At 65.1% G+C, this 13,838-nt stretch overlaps 1 protein-coding gene across 1 annotated transcript; it reads left to right on the forward strand.

The window, feature by feature from the left end:
* Positions 1 to 2,382: 2,382 nt before the first annotated feature.
* Positions 2,383 to 11,868, forward strand: RBBP8NL (RBBP8 N-terminal like). The gene is made up of 18 exons (XM_004370516.1): positions 2,383 to 2,443; positions 3,598 to 3,640; positions 4,312 to 4,407; positions 4,950 to 5,062; positions 5,845 to 5,917; positions 6,349 to 6,506; positions 6,605 to 6,687; positions 6,840 to 7,003; positions 7,590 to 8,334; positions 8,618 to 8,741; positions 8,841 to 8,931; positions 9,106 to 9,247; positions 9,337 to 9,466; positions 10,068 to 10,229; positions 10,658 to 10,691; positions 10,800 to 11,037; positions 11,370 to 11,442; positions 11,738 to 11,868. Exons 1-18 carry the CDS (start codon positions 2,383 to 2,385, stop codon positions 11,866 to 11,868), a joined length of 2,661 nt encoding a protein of 886 aa, XP_004370573.1.
* The last annotated feature ends 1,970 nt before the right edge of the window (positions 11,869 to 13,838 follow it).

Consider the following 13,838-nt stretch of genomic DNA (forward strand, 5'->3'; position numbering starts at 1 on the left):
GAAGGGCAAGCGGAAACTCCAGATGCCCCTGCTCCACACAGGGCTGATGTGCAGGGTGTGCAGCTCTGGCAGCCGGATTTAAATCCTGACCCTGTCACACCCCACTCGGCGGCCAGGGCCGGTTACATAATGTCTCTGAGCCTCAGTTTCCCCATCTGAAGAGTGGGCTTCTCGCTCTGTGATCAGGACCGAGTGGTCATGAAACAGTCACCTGGATTATTACTACCGTCAGTCACGTGCCTGCGCCCTCGCCCGTGGCCCCGGTCTCCCCTCGGTCACCTCTGGAAGTCAGTGTCTTACTTGTCCCCAGGTGAGCTCCCGCCCGGCCTCCAGTTGGGAGCCCTTCCCAAGACCCCTCACGCCCAGAGCTCTGCCCCCGACGCAGGCCACCCAGGCAGTGGCCTCCACTGGCCAGGCCGCCAGGAGAATCCTGGCACAGGCAGGTCTTCGAAACGTGTTTGGGGAGCCCCACTTCCTGTGGGCCTCAACCCCGTAACACCCCAGCGGGCGCGGCCCAGCCAGCTCCGGCTCCCGGGCTCTGCCAGGCATCAGGCCAAGTGCCGGGCTCCACGCTTGCAGCTGCCTGTGCCCTGGCCAGCCAGTGTTTGGTCCCAGCTGTGCCCTGACCCCTGACCTCTGACCCCTGACCCCTGACCCCTGGCCCGGGCAAGGACCCAGCCCACTGTCAGCATCACCTCCCTCTTTCTGAGCCTGGTGCAAACAGAGCACACAGGGTCACTTTGGTGTCCGGCCGTCACTCAGCCTCAGACGGCCACAGGTGCTGTGGGGACCACGGGTGGGAGGTGGGCATTTGGGGGTTCATGTTGGGCCTACTCAGCAGAACACCGCTGGGAGGAGACATTTAAGTGCCAACCTGATCATGTCCCCTCTCTCACGAGGACACGGCATGGCGTGAGGGGGCTTTGAGCGGGGAGGTGCTGGGCAGAGAGCGTCCTTGGGGGGCGCACGTGGAGGCCAGACCAGGAGGGGGCCACCTCGGCCCAGGCGAGGCCGTAGCACTCAAGCCCAGAAAGGTGAGCACGACCGCGTGTTTAGGGGCCACAGTGAACCCTCGCGGATGGGTCGGTGTGAGGTGTCAGAGATGGAGGACTCACAGCCCCTCGGTCTGAGCACCACGCAGCCTGGCCGCCGGGCCAAGTGTCAGAGCGTGGACCCCACACTCCAGTGTGTGACCCGGGGCGTGAACTGCGAGGCTCAGAGCACAGGTCTCCTGTCTGTGAAGACGGCTGGTGGAGACCCCAGCCCGGGACAGAGACCCAACAGGCAGGCATGGCCCCCGTGGACACGGGCTGGCAGGAAAGTCACAGAGGCGCAGGGATGAGAGGCGCTGGGGCACCGACAGCACTGCCCCCACCCTCACTGTCACACTCACACTTACACACCCACTCACATGCATGCTGACATTCGCTCCCACACTCACCCTCGCACATTTACACACTTACTGACACGCACACGTTCACTCTCACACTCGCTCACACATACACTCACGCCCACACACTCACATGCCTGCTCACACACACACCCACTCTCCCATGCACACTCACGCCCACCCATTCATACTCTTGCTCACACCCACTTACACTCACATACTCACACTATCTCACACTCACTCTCACTCATGCACACTCACACATACCCACACGCTCACATGCCTGCTCACACACACACACCACTCTCCCATGCACACTCACTCCATGTGCTGTGCGTGTGGCTCTGTGTCTGTGTGTGCATGTCTGTGTGTGTACGTGTGTCTGTATGGGTCCATGTTCATGTGCTGTGTGTGTGCATCTGTGTATGCATGTCCGTGTGCACGTGTGTCTGTGTGTGCACATGCCCGTGTACTGTGTCTCTGTGTGCATCTGTGTCTGTGTGTGCATGTCTGTGCACACGTGTATCTGTATGTGCACATGCCCGTGTACTGTGTCTCTGTGTGCATCTGTGTGTGCATGTCCGTGTGCACGTGTGTCTGTGTGTGCATGTCTGTGTGTGTTGTGTCCTAGTTCCCTGCAGGGACAAAAGCAAGTGAGCGAGGGAGGGGGCATACTCTGAGAGCAGAGTGGGGTAGACGAGGCCCCGGGGCCCTCAGGCATGGACTTGACCACGTGAGGGTGGGGGGGGTCAGTTCACAAGGAGAGGCTCACGAGAGCTCTGAGTGGGCAGGGTCCAGGTCCCCCAGCCCCCGCCCCGGGTGGCAGCCCCCCGATATCGCTCCAATGTTGCCACACACACACACACAGACCCTTCCTAAGCCAAGGTGACCCCTCTCCCGACTTCCTCTTCCGCAGGCTGGAAACACAGGGGAAGTAGAGGCATCCCCACACCCCAAGTGTGCAGGGACCGAGGCCGGGGCCACAGGGAGCCATGGAGAGCTTCATGGAGTCGCTGAACAGGCTGAAGGATATCCACGAGAAAGAGGTCTTGGGTGAGTGCAGCCGGGACGGGGTCCTGGGCGGGGGTCTCCACAGCCCTCCCAGACACGCGGCCCTAAGGGCCAAGTAAGGCCAGAGAGCTCCCACCTGCAGCCTCAATTTTCACCAAATCTGGGGGCCTGTCTCCAGGCCCAGGAAGGGGTGCCCTGACCCAGGCCGCGGAGCTGTAAAGTGGCCACAGGCACTGACCTGGCCTGGTCCCAGCATGAGTGGTGACCAGCACCCAGAGTTCAGCCCAGAGAGGCAGGACGCCAGAGTAACGTTAGGGACGCCGAGGCCACTTGCCACCAGCAGCATCCAGGCTCCTCTGCTCCGTAGTCTCCCAAAGGAAGAAGCCCCGACCTGCCCTCGCTCTCCAGGGAGGGGGCTGGGAGCCCCCCAGAATGAGGGTGCCCCCTTCCAGGGGCGGGAGCTCACGGCTCCTGGGGCTGGTTCCCCAGGCTGAAATTCTTCACTTCCTTCCCAGCTCCCAGCTCAGTGACAGGTTGGAGCCCGCACTCACCCCGCCCCCATGCCCAGCCCAGACCCTCCCTGAGAGCCTTTCCAGTGAGCACTCACAAAGCCCGCCCTCCAAAGGCCTGGGTTACTTCTGGGGTGACCACGAGAGGCGGGCCTGCTGGCCGAGACTATGCCCCCCCAGCCCTGGCTCCTGGGCCTGCACGATCCACACTGGGTCACAAAGCGTGGCAAGAAGGAGGTCTACAGAGACTGTCTCCAAAGCCACTTTATTTCAACACTCTCCATGCCCCCTAAAACTGCCCCTCTGGGCTCCTCACTGTCCTTCCTAGGACAGACCAAGGTGGCAGGTTACCCCCAGCATCATGGTCCCTGCCAACCTCAGACAGATGCCACAGAGCCTGGGACCCCAAGAGAAGGGGGACACTGGGCCCAGTCCCCAGGTGCGGAGCCACAGTGACCGGATGGAGCTGAGGCTGGAGCGTCCAGCGGCTGGCCTGGTGGGGACTTGCTGGGCAGGGTTGGCCCCTGGTCTCCCTCAGGGAGGCTGAAAGAGTACCCAACAGCAGATGGGCAGGGGTCCAGAGACACCACAGGCAGGAGGTGCCACGTCGTGACTCTGTCCTGCCCCTGTGGGGGAGGCGGGGAACGTATGGGGCCTGGCCCTCAGCCTCTCTCCCCCTCCTGCTAGGCCTGCAGAACAAGCTTCTGGAACTGAACTCTGAGAGATGCCGGTGAGCGCACAGCCGCCCGGGGCCAGACGGGTACGGGGGTGGGGACAGAGGCCCCTCCAGGAGCCTGGCCCACCAGACCCCAGGGGTGCCAGTACTGCCATGACCCCAGGGGAAACTGAGGCTGGGAGGGTGGGTGAGTCGCTTGTCAGGGTCACACAGCGAGTAGGTGATAGAGCCAGGACTCGAGCCCAGTGTGTCAGCCTCCAAGCCCACCTCGGAGCAGGGACCCCCCTGGGGGCAGCCCCTCCCCACAGGGTGTCTTCCTGCCCCAGGACAGCAGCGGCGATCACTAAGAGGCACCTGAGATGCCCTCTCCTCTGGCCCAGACGGGGGCCTTACGGGCGGTCCCCAGGTCCCCAGGTCCCATCTCGCAGACAGGCTACGTGCATTTCTGCCCTGAGCTCCAGCACTGCGACCAGCACGTGGACAAAGCAAATGGCCCGAGGGGCTGTGCGACTCAAGCATGAGAGCTGGGTTAAGCACTGCACGCTCAGGGGTCCATTTTATAAGCACAAGTCCCCACAGGGGGGTGCCCCAAGCAGGACCCAGCCCTAAGCGGGTGCCCCAAGGGAGAACTGGCCCGCGGAGGCCTCGGGCTGGACAGGGGGACCAGGGGCCCGCACGCAGTGACCCTGGCAGGGAGGAACTCCCCTCGCGGTTTGCTGCCACAGAGATGCCCAGAGGATGGAGGAGCTCTTTGCCAAGAATCAGCAGCTCCGGGAGCAGCAGAAGGCGCTGAAGGAGAACGTGCGTGTGCTGGAGAACAGGTAGGGCTGCTTGGGGGGCGGCAGGGGGCTGCTCGGTGAATGGGGGTGTGGAGAGGGTTCCTGGGTGAATGCGGGGCGGTGGGGCAGAGAGGGCTCCTGGGTGAATGGGGGGCGCAGCGAGGGCTCCTCAGTGAATGGGGGGGCAGAGAGGATTCCTCAGTGAATGGGGTGACAGAGAGGGCTCCTGGGTGAATGTGGGGCGGGGCAGAGAGGGCTCCTCGCTGAATGCAGGGCGGGGGAATTGAGGGTGGAGAAGGCAATGCTGGGGTCGGCCAAACCAGGCAGGTTCCCCCACCACACAACTCCCCAGGTCCTTAAGTAGACTGCACTTTCAAAACTCCTTCCCAAACTTAATTGAACACAGAACGCTTACCTCACAGGGCACGGGATGGGGTGGGGGATCTGCAGAACGTGGTTTGGGAGAGGATCAGGCACACCCTGGAAGGAGCCATGAGGGACCCAGCCCCTGTGGGCCTCGGTCCCTCCGCGTGCTGAGAGGCAGCTGGCTTACTCTCAACTCGGCCTCCCACCCCTGCCCCCAGGCTTCGGGCCGGCCTGTGTGACCGCTGCATGGTGACCCAGGAGCTGGCCAGGAAGAAGCAGCAGGAGTTCGAGAGTTCACACCTGCAGAGTCTGCAGCACGTCTTCCTCCTGAGTGAGCCCCACAGCGTCCTGCCTGGGGGACCCCATGGCTACTGGGTGTGATGTCCCCACCCCATCGTCCTGTCTGGGGGTCCCAGGGCGACTGGGTGTGATGTGCCCACCCCATCGTCCTGCCTGGGGGGCCCCAGGGCTACTGGGTGTGCCATACTTGCCCCCCATCTCAGGGAAAGGGGAGAAGGCAACCACCCCGTGCCATGGGGAGGGGGTACCACGCCCCATTGTACAGACAAGGAGACCCATGCCCAGAGCCTACGCCAGGCACAAGACCCCAGCTGGCCCTGCCGCGTCTCCCACCGTCAGCCCCTGACGGGGGCACCTTGCCGCTCTCTGGGCCCCAGCTTTCTTCTGACATTGACAAAGGACAAGCCCCCTCCCTGAAGCCCCCAGGGACACGCTCGGAACTGGGGGGCGGACCCCTCACTATTCACATCCTCAAGGCAAGCATTGATGGGGCACCTACAGTATGCCAGGAACCCTGGTGGCGCAGTGGTCAAGAGCTTGGCCGCTAACCAAAAGGTCAGCAGTTGGAATCCACCAGCCGCTCCTCGGAAACCCTGTGGGGCAGTTCTACTCTGTCCTGTGGGGTCGCTGTGAGTTGGAATCGACTCAGCTGCAAGGGGTTTGGTTTCTTGGTTTACTGTATGCCAGGCCCTGAGCCAAGTGCTGGGCTCACAGCTGGGAACAAGACAAGCCCTGGGGCTGTGAGGACCCCCTCCCTGGTCCCGCTTCTCCCCCTGCCCCTCGAGCCGCGTCTCTAATCAATGACTTCCACAGCCACCGAGGTGACCAGGCTGAAGGAGGAGAACAAGAGCTTGAAGGAGGAGGTGAAGCAGCTTCAGGGCCTGGAGTGAGTGGGGAAGGGGCCAGGACACCCCGATTCCCCACAGCCCACCCACGCATGCACAGCACACAGGCAGGGGGACCAGGGCACGAGGTGCAGGGGGAGGGGTGAGGAGACCCCTAGGCCACCTCCCAGGGAGAGATTCCTAAGTAAACAGCAGCCCCAGTGGACGCCCCCAAACAAAGTGTGTCCCCCACCCCTGAAGCAGCCCTGAGCCTGGAGGCTCTGCCGGGGGCACATGGACTGAGAGGAGTCTGGAGGGTGATGCCAAGCCCTGCAGGGGGCGCTGACGGCCGAACGGCAGGCACGGGCCAGAGCTGGGTCTCCCCGTCTCCTGGGTCGCCTGTGGAGAGGCTGGCTCCGAGGAGGGCGCCCAGCGTTTCTGCTAGTTGTGGGCACTGTCCTCCCTCACCGCCCCGTCTTTCCCTCCCCTCCAGAGACAGGCCCAAGCCCCTGAGCAGGGAGGGTGCCATGGACCCCCCCTTACCCCTGCTGCTGCTCTCTCCTGGTGGCCAGAAGGCCAGTACTGAGAAGTCACCACAAGGCCACAAGGAGCACGAGGCCGAGCGCCCCGGCACGGATCCACGTGGAGAAGGTGCGTGCGGGGCGGGAGGGGACTCGGCAGGGTTGTGGACCGCCCCCCACCCCCTGAGCTGCACCCAGCCTCTCCTGCCCACTGCCTCTCCCCTACAGAGCAGCCGCTGGGGTACAGGACATCGCCTGTCACCAGAATCTCCCCGGGTGCCAACCTGCCCGAGCCACAGGCCCCAGACTTGGTGAGGGCGGGACCCCAGGCAGGGCACTGGCCGCCAGCCTCATAGCTCCAAGTGGGTGGGGCAGGGACCTTCAGCCTACGCACGGCCTACCCGGGATCAGGGGTGGAGGAGGGTGGCGGCCCTCACCCGGACTGACCCGCCTGCCTGTGTAGAGCCCCCAGCGTATCTCTAACCAGCTGCATGGGACCATCGCCGTGGTGCGGCCTGGGTCCCGGGTGTGCCCCGCCGATCACGGCTCCATCAATGGGACACCCCCGCGGGCCACCAGGAGCAGCCCGCCCAGCCCTGACTACGAGCCCAGCCTCCCCCTGGACAGGTAAGGGCCCCACCCACTGCCACCACCTGGAGTGGCCTCACCTGAGATCCCCTGTCAGACTCTGGCTCCCCACCCCACCCCCAGAGGGGCCAGGAAGTCCCTCTGATTATCCCTCCAGGAGCCCCTGCCCTTCCCTGGCTTTCCCCGGACACCTGCCTACATGAAGTCCCCATGCCGATACCTCGAGTGGCCGGGGGGAGGGGGGAGGGGACAGCAGACGGGGCCCAGCACCGGGGAGCCCCTTCACAGGAGGGCACTGAAAGCCTGTCCTGTCCATCTAAGGCCACGCGGTTCAGAGCCTGAGGAAAGTGTCCAGGATTGCGTGGGAGGAAGAGGGCACTCCAGGGAGGCACGGGCGCCAGAAACCCAGAGACGGAGGCGAGCGTCCAGGCCCTCCTCAGTGCCCTTGCCTCAGGCCCTCTGGCCAGGTCCACCATTGCCCACATGGTGTGGCTTCCAGAGCCTACCCTCAGCTCCCTAGGCCTCAGTTTCCTCATCTGCAAAATGGGGGGCCGTCGTCTCTCCCCCCAGGCTCTGCTCGACGGTTACGGGTCCCACGGGCCCTCATATGGTCTCCCCTCCACAGCCTCCTGCGGGCCTCCCGGCCCCCCGCCATGGCCTTTGAGGCCCTGAAGCGCTCCCTGCAGGCTGACCGCCTCGGCCTCCTGAGCCACCACCTGGCCTTGCACCTCCACAGCCCCCGCAGCAGCCCCCTGACCCCCACTACAGCCCCTGGTGGCCCCCGGCCAAGGAGCCTAAAGGCTGTGGAGACCGAGGGCTGGGAGGAGCCCACAGGCCTGCTGGGCCTGCCGGGGACCCTGGTGGACGTGAGGGACCCACGGCTGGAGGGCACACTGCACCTGCTCCTGGCCCAGCAGCAGCTTCGGGTGCGGGTGGGCAGTGCCAGGCCAAAGGGCATGCCTGTGCCGGGGGGTATGCCACCCTCCCCACCCACTGGCTCAGACTCTGAGGGCCCCGAGGACGTCAAGGTGGCTGGGGCAGCACTGACCACAGCAGCCCGGCATGGGGAGTGGCGCCCACGGCCCACAGACCCGGGCAGCCCCAGGGGAGAGGCAGCTATGGCTGCACAGGAATATGCCCCAGACAAGCCCCTAGACCTCTCAGACCGGGGCCGCAGTCGCACCACCCCCAAGCCTGCCTGCCGCCCTGGGTCACTCAGCCCCCCAACCACCCGCACTCCCAGCCCGGAGTCACCCCAGGGAGCTGAGCCACCTGCCCAGTCTGGGCCCCCAACCCCCAGCCCCCAGGCAATCAGCAGTGGCGCCAAGGGGTCCAGAACACCAGAGTCTGAGGAGTCCCAAGCGCCAGCGGTAAGGGCCCAGCCCCGGCCATGGGCTCAGTCCCTGCCCTGGGCCTCCACCCCGCCCTCCCCAGCCAGGGTCTGGAGGTGCAGACTCCTCTTCCTCTGCCATACCGAGCCCACGAAGGGCGGGTGTGCCTAACTCACACCACAGAGGAAATGGCCCTCGGCCGCAGGGTCCTCCGGGTGGTGTCCAGGGCAGCCCCCCCAGATGAACTCAAGCCACTTACTTGGCTCTCCCCAGGGCCCCCCACAGCCCCTCCCAGGGCACCGCCCCAGCCTGCCCTCTTCAGGTGGAAGGGCGAATGAACTCAGAGGGAGGCCTGGGCAGCCTGCCCGCCCGCAGAGGCCTGATGCTGATGGCCACACAGGTGGGCATGAGCCCTGCCCAGGGGCACGGGGGCCTGGCCGGGAGAGGTACCATGCTGGGGAAGGGGCACCTCGGTGGTCCGGGGCCCAGCTCAGCCCTTGTCTGCCTGAACAGCTGAACCCTGGGCCTGGGTCTCCCACCGACAGACCCAGAAATGGAGTTGGGGGCCAGGGTGGGTGCTCCTCCAAGCACACACTGTGAAGGGAAGAACATCTTCCGAATTAGGGCTGAGGGCAGGTAGTGAGATCCCCGTCGCCAGTAGTGACCCAGCGAAAGGGGCACCCCAGCTGGTAGGTCATCATACAGGGGACACGGAGCCGCTGGGCCTGGGTCGAATCCCAGCTCTGCCTGGCACCAGGAGTGCCGGCGGGCAGGCTGCTGGCCCCTCTGTGCCCATGTCCTCATCTGCAGCTCCCACTGCAGCCAGAGTCACCACGCTCCCAGGCCACCTCCTGGCCTGACCGGCACCCTGTATCCCGCAGAGTCCAGCAAGGCAGAGGCGCAGAGGCCAGAGTCGGACGGACTGGACGAGCCAGACACCTCGGACAGTGAGGTGGGTCCTGAACACGCTCCACGGGGCCATCGCGCAGGGAATCCTGGTGTGGAGGAGTCCTCGTCCTCACCGCACCCCCTTCTGCCCAGAAGGCCCCCAGTTCCGAGGCGGAAGCCAAGCCCAGCACACAAGGGGACGGGCCCAGGTGCTTCTGCGACAAAGAACTCGGGCAGGGTCTGCAGCGCAAGCGGAAACGGCCGTCGGACCCGCGAGGCAAAGGTACTAGGGGGCGGGGCCTAGGGTGGGACCCTTAGGCGGGGCGGGGCGGGGCGGGGCCGGGGAGGGGGCTGGAGCTGGGGCGGAGCGGGGCTAGCGGGAGGGGCCTAGGAGAAAAGGCACGGGTCAGGGGAGAGGCTGGAAGCCCAGCTGGGGCCTGGGGCTGCGGTACGGAGGTGCCTGGGGAGGGACCTGGGGCTGGGCCGGGGATGGAGACGGGAGCTGAAACAGGGCAGGCTGGTCGCCAGGCCTGGGGCGGGGCTGGGGGGAGGGGGCAAGGCAGGAGGGGCCAGAGGGGGCGTGGTCAGTGGGCGAGGCTTAGGGGCCGGGGGAGAGGCCTGGGCTGGGGGCAGGGATAGGAGGGGGCCAGTGGGCAGGGCTTGAGAGATGGGGAGGGGCTGGCTGAGGCGGGGCCTGGGGGAAGCGCTGCAGCTCCAAAGCCCACCCGTGCCACCTCCTGTCCTGGCCATTTGGGGAGTGGGTTACCTCCTCAGACCAACTTGAACCCAGAAACAAAAGCCCTCACACCCCTCCAGAGTGGGCCCCGTAAGAGTGGGGACTCTGTCAGACCTGGCAGCAGACCCCGGCCCCGGCCCTTCCTCAGTGAGTGGCCAGGCCAGTCCCTTCACCTGTGGGATTCGGTTTCCGCACCTGTCAAAGGGGCCGATACTGGAGCTACTGGGAGGTTTTAGTATCATTACGCGCAGAGCGCCGAGGACAGCCATCATTCCCATCTTCAGCATCACCATCACCGTCATGCCCACAGGTGGCCCCGTCCTGGTGGTCCTGGACCCCCACCCCGCCCCAGCCCCTCCCCTCCCTGCTGTGCACCCTCAAATAGCAGCAGCAGCAGAGGTCGGAGTCCTGGGGGAGCAGCGTGCGCGCTCCTTGGGGCTGGGGCTGCTCAAATGTTTGCTGAGGGCGGTGCTTAGGGATCCGACTCCCCGGATAAGGCCGAAAGGGCTGCGGGCCTGCCCCAGGGTATCCAGACAGCTTCCCACTTCCTGCTCTGGCACAAAAGCAGGAGCTCCGCCGGTCTTCTGGCGCCGAGGCTTTGAACACCTAAGCTAATAACCTCGGTGCGACCCTGGGGTTTGTCCCAGCCGGGCCGCGAGCGAGGCAGGCGCCACTGTTGCCAGGAACCGTCCTCACAGCCGTGATGGGCCGGCACCCCTGCCTTTTCCCCTGTCCCAGCGGTCCTGGATGTAGCCACAGTCCTGTCCACACGGTGGGCGGGTTGGGCAGCCCCCAGGCCTCCAGGCTGAGCCAAGCCGCACCCATGTGGCTGAAGCCGAGAGGGCAAGCAGGTTGAGGTCGTGTCATCCCACCCAACCAGGTCAGGGGTCAGCAGGCAGGCCTCCCCCACGGCCACCCCTGCCCTGAAGGCAGCCCAGCAACACTCCCGTGGCACTGCCCTGGTGGTCAGTGAGAAGGGGCCCGACACGTGTCGGGCACCCACTGTGCAGGCAGCGTGCCCCAGGCTCAGCACCAGGCAATGTCCCTGTGCCTCGCCCGTGGAGGGGGAAGGCGCAGTCGTTCCTGCCTTTGGGCTTCATGACCCACCGGCCCGGAAGGTAGGATCACTGTTACAGGTGGGGAAATCGAGGCTCAGAGAAGGGAGCTAATGTGCCTAAAGTCACAGAGCAGGCACATAGGCTCTGGATTTTAATCCTACCATCTGACCCAAAACCCGAGCTCCTTCTGCTGTGTCCGCCACACAGTGAGCGTCGCAGCAGGCTGGCCCAGCATCTTGGCTGTCCACCCAGGACACCCCCCCAGGTACCAGCCCAGCATCTTGGCTGTCCACCCAGGACACCCCTCCAGGTTCCAACCCAGCACTTTGGCTGTCCACCCAGGACCCCCCCCCAGGTCCCGGGGAACAGGTGCCTCTGCCCTGTGGTCCCAGCCCCAGGCCGGGGTCTGTGGAGGAGCTCTGGTCACCCAGATGTCCCTTCTCAAGGCACGAGGGGTGGGGGGAGGTGGGGGGAGGTAGGGGGAGGTGCCTAGGTCAGGCCCTGTCCTCAGGGTCACAGACCTGGAGAAAGAGTCTGAGGCTTCCACCGGCTTCCCACAGCTCACCTTCGGAATTGAACTGGACCACCCTCCACTCCCCCTCCCCTTGGGTATCAATCATTAGGTGGCGAGTTGACTTTGCACACGTGGCTCTGGAGGCCCAGGAGCTATCCTGTGTCACTTCAAGGGGGTCAGCTGCATGAAGCCGGCAGTACCCAGCCGCCCGGACATCCCGGCCTGATCCGGCTCCTTCTCCCGCAGCCTCCAAGAAGTCGTCCCGAGGGAAAAGGAAACCTCAGGAGCCCCTGGCCGTGGCCGGGGGGCCTGGGAGCCTGCAGGACGCTGAGGACAGCAGCCCCTCACCCAGCAGCCGGGGTTGGGAGGAGACCTAGCCAGGCCAGGCCAACGGGGAGATGTGCTCTCAGGGGCTGCACGCTCCCCACCTGCCACACCCAGGACAGGCCACATCACCAAGCAGCGAACAACCAGCATCGGGGCTGGGATCCTGGCCCACGTTCAGGGGTCAGGAAGGCCAAAACGGGACCCTTCATCCCCACATCTCAGAAATGCCCCCTGGCCCGGCGTCGGCTTCCTTGGGGGGGGGGGAGTGCAGAGGGGGGATTGCTAAGCTCCCCCCTCCCACGCGGGCAGCCCCTCCCAGCACCACACCCTCCCCCACTCCCCAGGCTTCGGACTATCCCAGATGCCCCCTCCCCTACACCTCCCCACCTTCAGCCGCTCCAGCCAAGCTTGAGTGGTCTCGGGCGCCCCCTCGTGGGGTCCCGGCAAACAGGCGTCCGCGGGCAAGGCTGGAGGAAGCGGGATGGGGGTGGGGGGAGGTCCCAGCGGCTCTAATAATAAACGTGTAAAGGAAGGACGCATGTGCGCTGGCGGAGTCTAGGGTCAGCCAGACCTCCATCCGCCAGGGCAGGGACCGCTGCCTGCACCGCACCCAAGAGGCGCTTGAACGCATCCAGGGGCTGAGGGTCACTTCCTGCAAGAGGACAGGGACAAAACCAGGTCGGCTGCCCGTTTACAGAACACTGCAGGGACCAGGGTGCCCTCTGGGGAGGGCTGAGCATGGTGACAGAGCTGGTGTGCACCTGCCCCTCCCCGGCACAGAGCCCCCTCCTCACTGGCACGCCTGCCAGCCACCGGCCCAGCATCTGCGACTCACTGTTCCGCCATCAGTATGGGGGCAGCTCGCCCACATGGCCAGAGGACTGAATTCCCAAGAGAACCTAAAGTCCGGGGATGTGTGTGTGCGTGCGCGCGCGTGCATGCAGTCTCTCAGTTGTTAAAGGTTACACTGATTTTTCTGAAATCAAATAAAATTAAACCTGCCTGCTGTACGCATCCGCCCTGAAGGCCAGGCTCCCCTAGGCCCACCTACACCCTCTAGTCCCCGCTGGCGCGTGAGCAGCTCCTCGGAGGGGTGATGGTGGCCAGGTGGGGTGAAGGCTGAAAGCTCATGTCCTATGCCTGCAGGCTGGAGCAGTGAGACCCCTCCCCCCCCAATTCATGAGAGCTGTGTGTCCAGTGAAGAGTCTGGCCAGGGTGACCACAGTAAAGAGGGTAGCGGTCCAGCTTGCCGCCCTGAGCAGAGGTGGGCGCCTGAGAAGGAACAAAACTGGCAGTAGCCCAGGCGCTGGGGGCACTGGCGGGGGGAGGCTGCCCCTACCACAGATCTGGACAGACCCCTGTTTCTGCTGCCCCCACTGCGTGCCAAGAACCTTACACCGTTCAAAGCAAGGCATCCTCACGGCGCCCTACAAGGAGAGTCTTGTTATCATTCCCATTTTACAGAAGAGGAAATTGAAGCTCAGAGAGGTCCAGCAGATCATCAAAGGTTTCGCACTGAGGGGTGAGCTCAGGACTTAAACCCAGGCCGAACCCTCCGCAGCCCTGTGAGAGGGAGGTTAGAGGGAGCCATAGCGTCCTGGGCCTTTGCAGGTGGCGCCACGAGCAGACACAACTTACACACACACTGAAGAGCGGGCGTGCGCTGGCCGCTCCCCCTGGCGTACAGTCGAGTCCGGAGCCTAAGAATGCGGGTTCGCCTGAGGCTGACCACGAACCAGACACTACCCAGCTACAGGGTCAGCGCGCTGGCGCCCGCGGCCGCAGCTTCCGCAGCGGGGACTTGAACGCGCGGCGCAGCCCGCCGCTAGGCCCTAGGCCAGGCCCCGCGGGACCGCCGGGCGCGCGACTCCGCTCCCTTGGGACCCGGCCGGAACCGCCTCTAGGACCCAGGGGAGCCGCCCCCGAGCACGGCAGCCCGCCCACAGCGCTCGGTCGGCCAATGGGCGGGCGTGACGCCTGGTCATTTGCATGTCGGCACGCCGCCGCCAATGGGCGGCGG

Source organism: Trichechus manatus, unplaced genomic scaffold, assembly GCF_000243295.1.
Source record: "Trichechus manatus latirostris isolate Lorelei unplaced genomic scaffold, TriManLat1.0 scaffold00008, whole genome shotgun sequence".
Taxonomy (NCBI): domain Eukaryota; kingdom Metazoa; phylum Chordata; class Mammalia; order Sirenia; family Trichechidae; genus Trichechus; species Trichechus manatus.